This window comes from Coregonus clupeaformis, chromosome 13 (assembly GCF_020615455.1).
Source record: "Coregonus clupeaformis isolate EN_2021a chromosome 13, ASM2061545v1, whole genome shotgun sequence".
NCBI classification, from domain to species: domain Eukaryota; kingdom Metazoa; phylum Chordata; class Actinopteri; order Salmoniformes; family Salmonidae; genus Coregonus; species Coregonus clupeaformis.
Window position 1 is genome coordinate 56,058,115 of NC_059204.1, and position 16,374 is coordinate 56,074,488.

Consider the following 16,374-nt stretch of genomic DNA (forward strand, 5'->3'; position numbering starts at 1 on the left):
TCCTACACCATCCACTGACACCTCCTCCTCCCTCAGGCCTACTGTGCATACTATGGGGTAAAGATCACTCCCTACATCGACGACTCCCAAACATTCCACTCACAGATTCTTGCCATCATACTAAATACCAGAGTGTGGTCCAAGACAGAATCATTCCCTGTGGCTACATTAATCCTGGTCCCTCAGCCATCATTCAGGCACACCAGCTCTTTCACTTCTATGAAAGTGGCCCATGTGCCCCCACCAGAGTGTGTTGTGGGCATTAAAATCGCCACACCACATCTATCTTATATCCTCCCCAAATAGCTGTATTGTGCTATCATAGAGAACTTTGAAAATTTTAAAAATTGTCAGAGGTGGAAGTAGATTTCTGCTGAAAAAAATAGCCTAATGACACAAACTTTGATGGTATAACACTGGATCCTATTAGTAGTGTCTGAGGATTCCAAATCACCCCCTTTATTGGAGACAACTTGTATAGTTCCAATAGTACAGTAACAAATAGCTGTATAGTGCTGTAATGAAAAGACGGTTTTGGTAACAGTTGACAGTAGGTTTTCCTCAAAGAAACTTTCGAATGACGCAAATCTAGCCGTGAAAATGATCAATACTTTGTAGTTATATACCTTTTGTAATGTTGTTTTATTTTCCCTTCTTTTTTTTCTCCGTCTGAGTGGCAGCCCACAGGTACAATGTATGAAATAATGAATTGAAAATATATGGAATATTAAATGATATTAATTGACATATTGTATGAAATAATGAATTGAAAATATATGGAATATGAAACGATATTAATTGACATATTGTACACCCCCCAACGAAGAAAAGGACGAAATATATATATTTTTTACATGTTTAAGTCACTTTAAACTGTAACCGTTGTGATTTTAAATCAGAAAAACGTACTGCAAGTTTGGTAAAAAAAATTCAGGGGGACTTTTATTATGGAATTTAGCCGTTTGATCATGTGACCTTAATATCGCTAGGTTCACAATGCTCTATCTAATGACGTACAAAGCCTATTTGCTGTATAATAACTTACACAGTCTGGTCTAAAAACTCATGATAAAAACAAAGTCCACAGAATGTCAGATGAAGAGATTCCTTCAACTTCCAGTGAGCCTTTACCCGAGGATGAAGAGGTGAGCATTTGAAAGCTGACATTTTATTTTCTAGAAATATGAGATAGAGTGTTAGTAGCTAGCTAGAAGTTTGCAGTATTGTTGATTTGGGGGGGAACATGGCGGGAAGGAGGCTTGCACATCTGCATAGCTCTCTACAGATGTTAGCTAGCTAGCTAGCTAGCTAGCTACCAAGATACCACCAGGTCAAACGCTGGCCAGAAAACATTAGCTACAATGCTTGTCGTCGTGCAGTTCAGAGAAATGTAGCCAATATTCCCGTAGACTTTTAAATGCTGCCAATTTCAGCCTGACAAGCCTTGGAGTCCCAGAGCAACCCAACTGACTGTATCTGTAGCTTGTTGTCTGTTTCACTTATCCCAGGCAGCCCACAACACGGAACAGTCGCATGCAGCCTAGAGCAAATCAGCTGTCTCCTTTCAACACTAGCTGCTGGGGACTGTCAAGTTTGGCTACAGTAGCTAGCAATTTAATGTATACGAAGAACAGGCGTGGTGAGGTGTACCTAACTGCTTGAACTTGAACTTCAGTTCAATTGAAGGCATAACTTTTTGCACATTTTATAATCAATAATATGTGAACGTGCTCAAAATGTATTATAATTGATTGTGCAACAAGCATCACATGAAGCAAACTTTCTCGACCTCCAACCATAAATCTATATTGATTAAACATATATAATAATGTTGCATGAATTCAGAGGAAATTATAAATTAAATACACAACACATTCCCTGTATATGACCACTGAAATAGCCATATAAAATGGTTTTAAATTGCACATTACATTGATTGAATGTTACTGAATCATATGCCAAATAAAAATGTACAATTCATTGAGCATGTCATAAAGTAGTCTACTGTGTTTGTGCTCAGGCAAAAGACCCCCCATTTCAGCTGAAGCCACCTCCGAAGGCTTTGCCCAAGGCGGAGGGTGAGGTGGATCCAGAGTATGAAGAGAAAAGGGTGAGACAAATTGCTTTGTCACAAACTCTCTCTATGGATATCTAAATAGGATTCACTTTTTTTAAATGCAATTGCAAGTTGAAAGATTACAATAGGGAGTATCACATGACACAGAGTAGTCACAGCATTGGTTGAATTCTGTGCCAGATATTTGAGAAAAACATCTCATTTTTTCCCAACTTTTGCAATGAGCTCCCCGCTGTGGTAAATGTGGGGAATTGCAGTGTGTAGTGAGACTAGTGAGACTGCAGAGTTTAGTGAGACTGCAGGGTGTAGTGAGACTGCAGTGTGTAGTGAGACTGCAGTGTGTAGTGAGAATGTAAATGGCAAAATTACAGTTAAGCATAACATTGATCTCATATCCTTACTAGTCAATAACAACTTTTTGGTGTATTTTTGTATTTTCCCCCTGTCTTTTTACGATAGAAAACAGATAGAGCAAACCGGTTTGAGTTTCTGCTCAAGCAAACAGAACTCTTTGCCCACTTCATCCAGCCTGCGTCTCAGAAGTCTCCTACTTCACCCCTGAAAGTGAAACTTGGACGACCTCGCGTTAAACAGGACGAGAAACAAAATCTCCTCTCTGTTGGCGAGTATGTGGCTGCTGACTTGTTTTAAGAGTCTTGCCTTTATTTACAATTTTCTAAATGACAGGTCTATGTTATTGTAAATAAACAAGCTATATTGGTGAATAAACCAGGAATAATAAACAATACAATCTGTTTACCATTGTAGCAAGACATACTATTTGTCTGCCACCTGTGTTTTACAGTAACCGCCACCGACGCACAGAACAAGAAGAAGATGAGGAGTTGTTATCTGAGAGCAGGAAGGCAGCTAACGTCTTGGTTCGCTTTGAAGAGTCCCCATCCTGTACGATGTTTTCATATAGCTTTTAAATGCTCATTTTAATGCTCAGCCCTCCATGTAAATTAACTGTAGCAGGTGTAACTCAGTGTTGTATTCTAGCAGGTGTATACCTTAAATCCTAATTAGCTCCCATTTGAGAACTGCTGACGATTGATAAGAGTATAATTACATTTTTTTCTCCATTAATTACAAAAAGTTTTTTCTTTTACAGATGTAAAAAATGGAGAGCTGAGAGATTATCAAATCAGAGGTCTCAACTGGATGATCTCCCTTTATGAAAACGGCATTAATGGAATCTTGGCTGATGAAATGGTAATAATGACTGTACCTTAAACATAGAATTAACAATAGTTGCTGTTTACTTGCCTACATTAAGTGCCAGAGCCTTATATTGATATCCAAGTGTAAAGGGCCATCCACACCAAGGACGATAATGATAAACTATACATAACTATAAAACTTTGGCAAGCATCCACACTAGAGGAAGGTTTATCATTCTGCAGCAGGGGATGGCAAACTTTATGGCTTGAGGGCCACATCGGGATTTTGAAATTCAACGGAGGGCCAGAAAAAGCAGTTATTTGAAAATATATAGGTCCACTATAATTTCTACATACTTTCTATCTAGTTTTAGATGTTCAAGTGTGGCCTGGAGTAAATTTTTTACCCAAAATAATAATTTCCCAACTCATCATTTTTACTCAAACCTCCCGCCCGCGGGCCGTAGTTTGCCCACCCCGTTCTACAGTCTAGGCTACACCTGTCAATCAACTGATCAATGCATCCTACTGCACGCCGTAGGCTTATTAATAAGGTGGTAACACAGACCATTCATTGCTTTCAGGGTGTGTTCATTTTCAAAGTGACAACTGCAATTAATACTTTAATGTAGATAATAATATAGAAACACATATTTAAATGTAGCAATTCAACAACAAACGCTGTTTAGCCTGTGCACCTTCATGTCATGCTTGCCTCGTTGCTCTAGTGGTTTGCAACTGATTTCAATTTTTCTAATAGTTGCCAATTCATTTGGATCTTCTTTTTCACTGTGCTCATCTGTCTGTCCTGTGCACCATTTGCAATGCATCAATGCAACAATGTTATCATCACCAGCTAAAGTAATCACACCAACACTCTTTCTCCTCAACTTTTTTTACATTCAGCAATTAGCAAGAGCAAGCTTGCTTCTCTCCTCGAATAGGCTGTTAGGCCTACTATAAAAAATGCAAAAAATAAATGTCATATAGGTTTTGTAGCCTATAGCTTTTCCTGGGATTGCGCACGGTAACAGCTGGAAGAGAGAGGCTAGTAGAGATGTGTCAAATCAAATCAAATCATCAAATCAAATTGTATTTGTCACATGCACCGAATACAGCCAGTGTAGACCTTACCGTGAAATGCTTACTTACAAGCCCTAACTTACAATGCAGATTTTTTTGTTGTTGAAGTAAGTAAGAAGATATTTGATACTTTTTTTCTTACTTTAGTTTATTTTTATTTTAAAAAATAACACAATAAAATAACAATAACAAGGCTTTATAGAACGGGTGGGTCTAATCCTGAATGCTGATTGGTTAAAACCGCAGTCCAGCCGGTGTCTATTCCACAAGTTACTACCATTTACTCTGTTCCACCTGACTGCGCAATCCATTGTCTCATCAGCCCAGCCAGGTAATTTATAAACTTGATCTCCACTATAAAAAGCATCTAGACATTATCTCACATTTCTTTTAGACTAAATAAATAAACCTTGCTGTCTGTCTCTCCGACATTTGCAACATTGTTTCAAAATTCAAATTCGATCTCCAGCTGTCCCATAGTAATGAACGTGTTGGGATGAGACAGACAGGCAGCGTTTCTCAGCCAGTCTAAATCATGAATCAGCTGGCATAATTTTTATGGACGTATACAAAGCAATGTCAATTGAAAAAAGGTCAAATGAAACGAAGTGCAGCTAGTTTGCAGTCTTTCCAGCTTCAGTTCGAAGTGATTGTGTTAGATCTGTTGTTGGCTAGCTCCTCTGAATAACAGTGTCCTGACGAGAGAGCACATTTTCTATGCCAGGCGAAATCACGCCTCATTGTTATGGATGTATCCAAATAAATGTCACTAGAAAACAGCTTAAACAAATGCACATGCAGCTACTGTTGTTATTCTGGCTGCACGGTTTGACATGACTGTAAATTCGCTGTAGGGATAAGAACGTTGCCAGCCAGTATAGCAATGGAACATTTAGAATGAACGACTGGGTCGCGTCCATCGATACAGAACAAAAAGACTGGGTTGCGTCTCTGGCAACCGAACCGATAGAACGAACGACCAGCCGGCTTGGGTAGCAACCCTAGATTTGTGTCGGGGCTATATCTTGTGGAATGATGAGATAGTATTAATAAATTCATCAAAATAATGTTTTTAATGAAAATATGTCAATAATTATTTGAAAATGTTGGTAACCCGTTCTATAAAAGTGATAATGTCTCGGGCCTAACAACAGCCGTGCCGATATATCCTCCAAACACCGGCTTCTTGGGCATTATCACTTAAATATACAGGGGGTACCGGTACCGAGTCAGTGTGCGGGGTACAGGTTAATCGAGGTAATTGAGGCTATATGTACATGTAGGTAGGAGTAAAGTGACTATGCATAGAAAATAAACAGCGAGTAGCAGCAGCGTAAAAAAGGGGGTCAATGCAAATACAGTAGGGGTAGCCATTTCATTAACTGTTTAGCAGTCTTATGGCTTGGGGGAAGAAGCTGTTAAGGAGCCTTTTGGACCTAGACTTGGCGTTCCGTTACCGCTTGCCGTGCGGTAGCAGAGAGAACAGTCGATGACTAGGGTGGCTGGAGTCTTTGACCATTTTTTGGGCCTTCCTCTGACATCGCCTGGTATAGAGGTCCTGGATGGCAGGGAGCTAGGCCCCGGTGATGTACTGGGCCGTATGCACTACCCTCTGTAGCTCCTTGCGGTCAGATGTGTAGCCGAAATAAGAGGCTAGATATTAGGCCATTCATTACAGGTGTAGGATCTTAATTTGAGCCAGTTTGCTACAGCAGTAAAATAATCCTGCAGAAACAGGAAATGTGGACTATAATGAATGGACATTTTTGTAGGGGTTGATGCATTATTTATAAGGGAAAATCAAGTCTGACATTTCAGAGTGGAAATTGCAAACTTCTGAAGCCTTTTTAAACCTCAAATACACTAGAAGTTTTACATTTCGAAAGTTCTCCTGCAACAGGGTGATCAAATTAAGATCCTAAATCTTTAGCAAAATATTAGGGCTATAAATATGAATGCCTACCTGTCAAAGAGCAAGAAAAAAGTTTATAGATTATGAAATGGCAGATCTGTGCATTTCTCCAGGCTGCGCTCTGCAGTCCCTTGGCACGTAAAGCTCCATAATTGATTAGGCATACGTTTTTAGACATGAAAGTTATTCTACCTAGGCTACAACAACACAGTACGATGAGGAATTTATTATTCTTATAAAGTGAGTACACTATTGTCTAGGCTGTAAACTGCAGTGATGTAGGCTAATTTGAATAACCGCTCAAACGTCCTATTTTGGGTGCATGTTTTATGCTGAAATAACTGCCCTAGGCCTGATTATGCAACCATTTGGATCAGTTATGGGTCTGTTCTCTACAGTTTACAAGGTCCAGAAAGGTAGCAGGCCATTTACAGTTGATGTCGGAAGCTTACATACACCTTAGCCAAATACATTTAAACTCAGTTTTTCACAATTCCTGACATTCAATCCTAGTAAAAAATTCCCTGTTTTAGGTCAGTTAGGATCACCACTTTATTTGAAATGTCAGAATAATAGTAGAGATAATTTTTTATTTCAGCTATTATTTCTTTCATCACATTCCCAGTGGGTCAGAAGTTTACATACACTCAATTAGTATATGGTAGCATTGCCTTTAAATTGTTTAACTTGGGTCAAACGTTTCGGGTAGCCTTCCACAAGCTTCCCACAATAAGTTGGGTGAATTTTGGCCCATTCCTCCTGACAGAGCTGGTGTAACTGGGTCAGGTTTGTAGGCCTCCTTGCTCGCACACATTTTTCAGTTCTGCCCACCAATTTTCTATAGGATTGAGGTCAGGGCTTTGTGATGGCCACTCCAATACCTTGACTTTGTTGTCCTTAAGCCATTTTGCCACAACTTTGGAAGTATGCTTGGGGTCATTGTCCATTTGGAAGACCCATTTGCGACCAAGCTTTAACTTCCTGACTGATGTCTTGAGATGTTGCTTCAATATATCCACATAATTTTCCTTCCTCATGATGCCATCTATTTTGTGAAGTGCACCAGTCCCTCCTGCAGCAAAGCACCCCCACAGCATGATGCTGCCACCCCGTGCTTCATGGTTGGGATGGTGTTCTTCGGCTTGCAAGCCCCCCTTTTTCCTCCAAACATAACGATGGTCATTATGGCCAAACAGTTCTATTTTTGTTTCATCAGACCAGAGGACATTTCTCCAAAAAGTACGATCTTTGTCCCCATGTGCAGTTGCAAACCGTAGTCAGGCTTTTTTATGGCGGTTTTGGAGCAGTGGCTTCTTCCTTGCTGAGCGGCCTTTCAGGTTAGGTCGATATAGGACTCGTTTTACTGTGGATATAGATACTTTTGTACCTGTTTCCTACAGCATCTTCACATGGTCCTTTGCTGTTATTCTGTAAATTGATTTGCACTTTTCGCACCAAAGTACGTTCATCTCTAGGAGACAGAACGAGTCTCCTTCCTGAGCGGTATGACGGCTGCGTGGTCCCATGGTGTTTATACTTGTGTACTATTGTTTGTACAGATGAACGTGGTACCTTCAGGCGTTTGGAAATTGCTCCCAATGATGAACCAGACTTCAACTGTATATGGTGTATTTTGTCAGGCTGTAGGCCTATCGGCGTTAACAGATACACTACAGTATGTGAACACCTGCTCGTCTAAACGTCTCATTCCAAAATCATGGGCATTAATATGGATTTGGTCCCCCCTTTGCTGTTATAACAGCCTCCACTCTTCTGGGAAGACTTTCCACTAGATGTTGGAACATTGCTGCAGGGACTTGCTTACATTCAGCCACAAGAGCATTGGTTAAGTCGGGCACTGATGTTGGGCGATTAGGCCAGGCTTGCAGTCGGCGTTCCAATTCATCCCAAAGCTGTTCGATGGGGTTGAGGTCAGGGCTCTGTGCAGGCCAGTTAAGTTATTCTACATCGATCTCGACAAACCATTTCTGTATGGACCTCTCTTTGTGCATGGGGGCATTGTCATGTTGAAACAGGAAAGTGCCTTCCCCAAACTGTTGCCACAAAATTGGAAGCACAGAATCGTTTAAAATGTCATTGTATGCGGTAGCGTTAAGGTTTCCCTTCACTGGAACTAAGGTGCCTAGCCCGAACCATGAAAAACAGCCCCAGACCATTATTCCTCCTCCACCAAACTTTACAGTTCGCACTATGCATTGGGGCAGGTAGCGTTCTCCTGGCATCTGCCAAACCCAGATTCATCCGTCAGACTGCCAGATGGTGAATCGTGATTCAACACTCCAGAGAACACGGATCCACTGCTCCAGAGTCCAATGGCGGCAAGCTTTACACCACTCCAGCCGACACTTGGCATTGCGCATGGTGATCTTAGGCTTGTGTTCGGCTGCTCGGCCATGGAAACCCATTTCATAAAGCTCCCGACGAACAGTTCTTGTGCTGACGTTGCTTCAAGAGGCAGTTTGGAACTTGGTAGTGAGTGTTGCAACTGAGGACAGACGATTTTTACGTGCTTCAGCACTCAGCGGTTCCATTCTTTGCGCTTGTGTGGCCTACCACTTCACGGCTGAGCCGTTGTTGCTCCTAGACATTTCCACTTCACAATAACAGCACTTACAGTTGACCGGGGCAGCTCTAGCAGGACAGAAATTTGACAAACTGACTTGTTGGAAAGGTGGAATCCTATGCTCTTCATTAAGGCCATTCTACTGCCAGTGATTGCCTATGGAAATCTTATGGCTGTGCTCGATTTTATACACCTGTCAGCAACTGCTGTGGCTGAAATAGCCGAATCCACAAATTTGAAGGGGTGTCCACATACTTTTGTATATATAGTGTACATAGGAAAATATGGGCTTCTTCTGACACTGAGTTGCGCTGTCAGTCGTGTATCATCAGTCTTCCAAGTCTTCCTATAATTCATGTGGCCACCAATATGCTCACATGACCAGTTATTCAGGAAAGCTCACCGCACGCTCTGCCTCTTCGATCGGCTATTCCTTGCGCACCTAGAACGCTTCAATAGAACACATTTTGGATTGGTTTTTGACGTTGTACTGTTGGGGAGACAGGGATTAAATCGCTCAGAAAGTGATCCTGTCAGGTTCGAGCGTGGATGTGGTGTGGAATCAAGCGCAGGACAACAGAGGCTTCGTTCAACAGTCTTTAGTGAAGACACGAAAAACAAGACACAAGGCTAAATCCAAGCCGGAAGGCAAGCGAACATTACGCACACTGAGTACAGTTCAAAATACAAAACAAAATGCGCACACTGTGCGAACACTCTCTCCAAACAAATCACGAGAGAGAGAAGTACTAGCAGCCCTTGCTGACATAAGAAACAATTACACACAACACATGACAAAACCCAAGAGAACTAATAGGACACATAATTAACACTAACAATGAACAGGTGTACAAAACAGACCAAACCAAGCAAACATCGAAACATAGAACGGTGGCAGCTAGTACTCCGGAGACGACGACCGCCGAAGCCTGCCCGAACAAGGAGGAGGAGCAGCCTCGGCCGAAACCGTGACAGTACCCCCCCCTTGACGTGCGGCTCCAGCCGTGCGCCGACCCCGGCCTCGAGGACGACCAGGAGGACGCGGAGCAGGGCGCGTGGGATGACCACGATGGAACTCGGTCAGAAGAGACGGGTCTAAGATGTCCCTCCTCGGCACCCAGCACCGCTCCTCCGGGCCGTACCCCTCCCACTCCACGAGATATTGGAGACCCCCCATCCGGCGTCTCAAATCCAGGATGGACCGAACAGTGTACGCCGGAGCCCCCTCGATGTCCAGCGCGGGCGGAGGAGTCTCTTCTATCTCATAGTCCTGGAGTGGACCAGCTACCACCGGCCTGAGGAGAGACACATGAAACGAGGGGTGAATATTCTTGTAATCAATAGGCAGTTGTAACCTGTAACACACCTCGTTCAACCTCCTCAGGACTTTAAAAGGCCCCACAAACCGCCGACCCAGCTTCCGGCAGGGCAGGCGGAGGGGCAGGTTTCTGGTCGAGAGCCAGACTCGATCTCCCGGTGCGTACACCGGCCCCTCACTGCGGTGGAGATCGGCGCTTGTCTTATGTCGACGGATGGCCCGCTGCAGATGGACGTGTGCAGCGTTCCACGTCTCCTCCGAGCGCCGCACCCACTCATCCACCGCAGGGGCCTCGATCTGGCTCTGATGCCAAGGTTTCAGAGCCGGCTGGTACCCTAACACACACTGGAAAGGAGTTAGTTTAGTGGAGGAGTGGCGGAGAGAGTTCTGTGCCATCTCGGCCCAGGGAACATACCTCGCCCACTCCTCCGGCCGGCCCTGGCAATACGACCTCAGAAACCTACCCACATCCTGGTTTACACGTTCGACCTGCCCATTGCTCTCCGGATGGTACCCCGAGGTAAGGCTCACCGAAACCCCCAAGCGCTCCATGAACGCTCTCCAGACTCTGGAGGTAAACTGGGGGCCTCGATCAGACACTATATCCTCGGGTACCCGTAATGCCGGGAAGACGTGGGTGAATAGTGCCTCAGCGGTCTGTAGGGCAGTAGGGAGACCCGGCATGGGAAGGAGACGACAGGCCTTCGAGAACCGATCCACAATGACCAGGATGGTGGTATTCCCCTGTGAGGGGGGAAGGTCTGTAACAAAATCCACCGAGAGGTGAGACCAGGGTCGTTGTGGAACGGGCAGGGGTTGTAACTTTGCCCTGGGCAAGTGTCTGGGCGCCTTACACTGGGCACACACCGAGCAGGAGGAGACATAAACCCTCACATCCCTGGCTAACGTTGGCCACCAGTACTTTGTGCTAAGGCAGTGCACTGTCCGGCCAATACCTGGATGTCCAGAGGAGGGTGACGTGTGAGCCCAATAAATGAGTCGATCCCGAACCTCGAGCGGAACGTACGTCCGACCCACAGGACACTGTGGAGGGCTAGGGTCGGTGCATGAACGCCCGCTCGATTTCAGTATCGACCTCCCACACCACCGGTGCCACCAGACAAGACTTCGGTAGTATGGGAGTGGGCTCAACTGACCTCTCCTCTGTGTCATACCGCCGAGACAGGGCGTCTGCCTTTCCGTTCTGGGACCCAGGGATGTACGTGATCTTAAAGACGAACCGGGCTAGAAACATGGTCCACCGAGCCTGGCGAGGATTCAGTCTCCTAGCTGGCCGAATGTATTCCAGGTTACGGTGGTCAGTCAAAATGAGGAAAGGGTGTTGAGCCCCCTCAAGCCAATGCCTCCACACCTTTAGGGCCTGTACCACGGCTAACAGCTCCCTGTCCCCTACGTCATAATTTCGCTCCGCCGGACTGAGCTTCTTCGAGTAAACAGCACAGGGGCGGAGTTTAGGTGGCGTGCCGGACCGTTGCGAGAGAACGGCCCCTCACTCCTCTTGAGACAAAGGATACACATGGCTCCGCGGGAGCGCAGCTCCTGCCTGGAGGTCTATCGCACAATCCCCCTGTCTATGAGGTGGCAATCGCGCCGCCCTCGCCTTGCTAAACACGAGTGCTAAATCCTCATACTCGGGGGGAACGTGCAGTGCGGGCACTTGGTTTGGACTCTCCACCGAGGTCGCCCCCACGGAAACACCCAGACATCGCCCCACACACCGGGCAGACCACTCCTTAAGAGCCCTCTCTCGCCACGAAATAGTGGGATCATGAGTAATCAACCAGGGAAGCCCCAGTACCACCGGATACGCAAGGAGAGTCGATCAGATATAGCTGAATCGTCTCCTCATGACCCCCCTGCGTCTCCATCCTAAGTGGCGCTGTGACCTCCCTAATCACCGATCCCAACGGACGGCTATCTAGGGCATGTACAGGGAAGGGATTTTTAACAGGAAGGAGAGGAATCCCTAACTCTATACAAAATTTTCGATCTACAAAATTCCCAGCTGCGCCTGAATCTACTAGCGCCTTATGCTGGGAACGAGGTGCAACCTGTGAAAAACAAACAGGTATGGTTAGGTGCACGACAGAGAGATCTGGGTAAGTGGGGCGCCTACTCACCAGTGGACTCCCCAGTGCGTGGCCTGCCGTCTCGTCCCCCTGGAGACCCCTCCCCAGCACCTAGCCGCAGTGTGTCCTCCACGGCCACAGTTGGTGCAGGGGACGGCCCCCCTCGGACTCCTTCTCCTCCGTTCTCTAGCGCCAGCACCCCCGAGCTCCATAGGACTCGGCTCGGAGGTGCTGGAGGATGGAATGGGCGACCCCCACCCAGGACGTCCGCGGGTAGCCAGCAGGGTGTCTAGACGAATGGCCATGTCAACCAATTGGTCAAACGTGAGAGTGGTGTCCCTGCAAGCCAACTCTCTACGGACGTCCTCCCGGAGGCTGCAGCGGAAGTGGTCTATGAGGGCCCGCTCATTCCACCCTGCATCTGCCGCTAGAGTCCGGAACTCCAGTGCAAACTCTTGGGCGCTCCTCATCCCCTGCCGGAGGTAGAATAGACGCTCCCCCGTCTATTCTCCGCATATGTGATCGTTGCGGCGTCTATCCTCCTCCATTAGGCGTTGGCCCACTCCAACGCCTTGCCGGTGAGACAGGAGATGAGGGCGGAAACGCTCTCGTGTCCCGAGGGCACCGGGTGTACGGTGGCTAGGTAGAGTTCGACTTGTAAAAGGAAACCCTGACAGCGGTGCCATCATACGCCCTCGGGAGCGAGAATCCCACTGGGTTCCGGAGAGTGGACAGGTGGACTGACCAGAGGTGGTGTGGTAGGTGGAGGCGTGGGTACCCCGCTGGTCTCCCATCCACGGAGGGTATTCATCACTTCATCGAGAGCGTTCCCGATCCGGTTGATTCTGGCCTCCTGTCCACGAAGGCGCTCCTCGATTACCTCGGCGGGCGAGGCTGCTCCTGCTGATTCCATGGAATGGTGTGTAATTCTGTCAGGTTCGAGCGTGGATGTGGTGTGGAATCAAGCGCAGGACAACAGAGGCTTCGTTCAACAGTCTTTAGTGAAGACACGAAAAACAAGACACACGGCTAAATCCAAGCCGGAAGGCAAGCGAACATTACGCACACTGAGTACAGTTCAAAATACAAAACAAAATGCGCACACTGTGCGAACACTCTCTCCAAACAAATCACGAGAGAGAGAAGTACTAGCAGCCCTTGCTGACATAAGAAACAATTACACACAACACATGACAAAACCCAAGAGAACTTATAGGACACATAATTAACACTAACAATGAACAGGTGTACAAAACAGACCAAACCAAACAAACATCGAAACATAGAACGGTGGCAGCTAGTACTCCGGAGACGACGACCGCCGAAGCCTGCCCGAACAAGGAAGAGGAGCAGCCTCGGCCGAAACCGTGACAGATCCCATGATGGCTATTGTTATCGTTCTCCACTGTTTTTATAGTTATTGTTGTAGACGCTGTTGTTCACTTGAATTAGAACAACTTTTATTTTTGGATTGTTATAGTTATCGTCCTTGGTGTGGATTGCCCTTAAGATTCTGGTAAGTGCTACTAGTTGTGAGTCAAGCTTATGTGCTGTATGTATGACAAGTTGTTTATTTGTTTATTGACCACAGGGCTTGGGGAAGACCCTCCAAACCATTGCATTGCTGGGATACCTGAAGCATTACAGGAACATTCCTGGCCCCCACATGGTTCTGGTTCCCAAATCAACACTACACAACTGGATGAATGAGTTCAAACGCTGGGTACCAACCCTTAAGGCAGTCTGTCTCATCGGGGACAAGGATGCAAGAGTATGTCCTGTTTTTTCTCTTGATTGACACTGATTAAACATGCCCTTTCATAACACATGATCTGGTGGGGAGGTAGCCAAGACCTCTAATGACTCCTTTGACAAATGTTCTCCTTATTCACCAGGCGGCTTTCATCCGTGATGTCATGATGCCAGGGGAATGGGATGTTTGTGTCACATCCTATGAGATGGTCATCAGAGAGAAATCTGTCTTCAAGAAGTTCAACTGGAGATACCTTGTCATTGACGAAGCTCATAGGATCAAAAATGAGAAGTCCAAGGTATGAACTCAAATGAAAATAATTTAGGGCTAAAACAAGTTTTTCTTTCTACTTTTCAATTAAAGAAACTTGGCCTATACACAATTATTTTAAATGATTTTTATGTAATCTTTACATCAATCCTGTGTTGTCAGCTCTCAGAGATTGTCCGTGAGTTTAAAACCACCAACCGTCTCCTCCTGACTGGAACGCCTCTGCAGAACAACCTCCATGAGCTGTGGTCACTCCTCAACTTCCTGCTACCTGATGTCTTCAACTCTGCCAACGTGAGTCCTGCCTCTGTTTGTTCTCTCCATTTATTCCTCTTGTAGTGATATTCCTCTCCTTTAGATGAATGTGACTGGAATACCAAATCGAGGAAGAAAATACATTCATATATCGCTCCAGGCAAAATGAACTGCATTCTTTTGTTGTTTTGTATCAAAAGACCCTCCAGCAGTATCTTTATGTTTTTTGTTGTTCCATTTATATCACCTAGTTTCAATGCGCTTCAGTCAATCACTGAGCTCCTCAGCCCCACCTGACATGCTTCTTGTCTTTCCATGATGTGTCAGAGAGGGAAAGGTAGCCCCGAGCATAGGCTTCCCCCCTCAGGCACTGCTCTGTTCTGTTGTCAGTTCCTCCCAGTTTGTCTGGGATCCCTCTCCCCCACTCACCCCCAGAGGCTGTAACTGATCATATGTGTCCTTTTCTCTAACACAATCCCCTCTACAACTGAAGCCAAAGCAGAATAATCTTTACTGAAAAAAAATGTATTCTCTAAAATAACTTTTGTACTTTCATGGAAAATCTGTGTTAAAAACAAAAGGAACATTTTTCTTTCATTCTCAGGACTTTGATTCTTGGTTTGACACCAACAACTGTCTGGGGGACCAGAAGCTGGTGGAGCGTCTGCATGCGGTAAGCTGTGTTTCACACTTCCATTACGTTCAGAGTTCACTGCAGAATCCTTCTTATCTATATTTATTTTTATTATACATACTACATAATATACATTGAGTTTACAAAACATTAAGAACACCTTCCTAATATTGAGCGGCACCCCCTTTTGCCCTCAGAACAGCCTCAATTCGTCGGGGCATGGACTCTACAAGAAAGCGTTCCACAGGGATGCTGGCCCATGTTGACTCCAATTCTTCCCACAGTTGTGTCAAGTTGGCTGGATGACCTTTGGGTGGTGGACCATTCTTGATACACACGAGAAACTGTTGAGCGTGAAAAACCCAGCAGCGTTGCAGTTCTTGACACACTCAAACCAGTGTGCCTGGCACCTTCTACCATACCCTGTTCAAAGACGCTTAAATCTTTGGTCTTGCCCATTCACCCTCTGAATGGCACACATACATACACAATCCATGTCTCAATTGTCTCAAGGCTTAAAAATCCTTCTTTAACCGGTCTCCTCCCCTTCATCTACACTGATTTGAAGTGGATTTAGAAAGTGACATCAATAAGGGATCATAGCTTTCACCTGGATTCACCTGGTCAATCTATTTAATGTAAAGAGCAGGTGTTCTTAATGTTTTGTTCACTCAGTGTATGTAAAGAAATACATGTAATACATGGTTAAAAAAAATAGATTAATAAAAGCATTTGCCTTGTGTAATGTGCTGTTTGTTCAGGTGCTTAGACCTTTCCTTCTGCGTCGCATTAAAGCTGAAGTGGAGAAAAACCTGCCTCCCAAAAAAGAGGTGAAGATTTACCTTGGACTGAGTAAGATGCAGCGAGAATGGTATGTATTTGGTTCAAATACTTAGTCCTTCCCAGTGTTGGCCATAGCTTTTGTTGGTTTAATGTTTCTATCAATGAAATTCAAATGAAACAATGTTTTGTTGTTCTATTTTTGTTAGGTACACACGGATTCTGATGAAGGACATTGACATACTCAATTCTTCTGGAAAAACAGACAAGATGCGTCTGTTGAACATCCTGATGCAGCTGCGGAAGTGCTGCAACCACCCATACCTGTTTGACGGGGCCGAGCCTGGACCCCCCTACACCACCGACACTCACCTGGTAACCAACAGCGGCAAGATGGTGGCCCTGGACAAGCTGCTGCCCAAAGTCCAGGAGCAAGGTGCTACACTCTCTCTGAT

The 16,374-nt window shown here is 45.3% G+C and overlaps 1 protein-coding gene across 1 annotated transcript in view; it reads left to right on the forward strand.

The window, feature by feature from the left end:
* The first annotated feature begins 1,004 nt into the window (after positions 1-1,004).
* Positions 1,005-16,374, forward strand: part of LOC121579946 (SWI/SNF-related matrix-associated actin-dependent regulator of chromatin subfamily A member 5) — a 35,640-nt gene continuing 20,270 nt past the window's right edge. Inside the window, exons 1-11 of the mRNA XM_041894956.1 lie at positions 1,005-1,145; positions 2,021-2,110; positions 2,537-2,703; positions 2,883-2,983; positions 3,192-3,292; positions 13,819-13,998; positions 14,123-14,278; positions 14,413-14,544; positions 15,110-15,178; positions 15,901-16,010; positions 16,129-16,355. Of these exons, the coding sequence (XP_041750890.1) occupies positions 1,089-1,145; positions 2,021-2,110; positions 2,537-2,703; positions 2,883-2,983; positions 3,192-3,292; positions 13,819-13,998; positions 14,123-14,278; positions 14,413-14,544; positions 15,110-15,178; positions 15,901-16,010; positions 16,129-16,355 (1,390 nt within the window). The 5' untranslated portion in view covers positions 1,005-1,088. The remainder of the gene's footprint in view (positions 1,146-2,020; positions 2,111-2,536; positions 2,704-2,882; positions 2,984-3,191; positions 3,293-13,818; positions 13,999-14,122; positions 14,279-14,412; positions 14,545-15,109; positions 15,179-15,900; positions 16,011-16,128; positions 16,356-16,374) is intronic.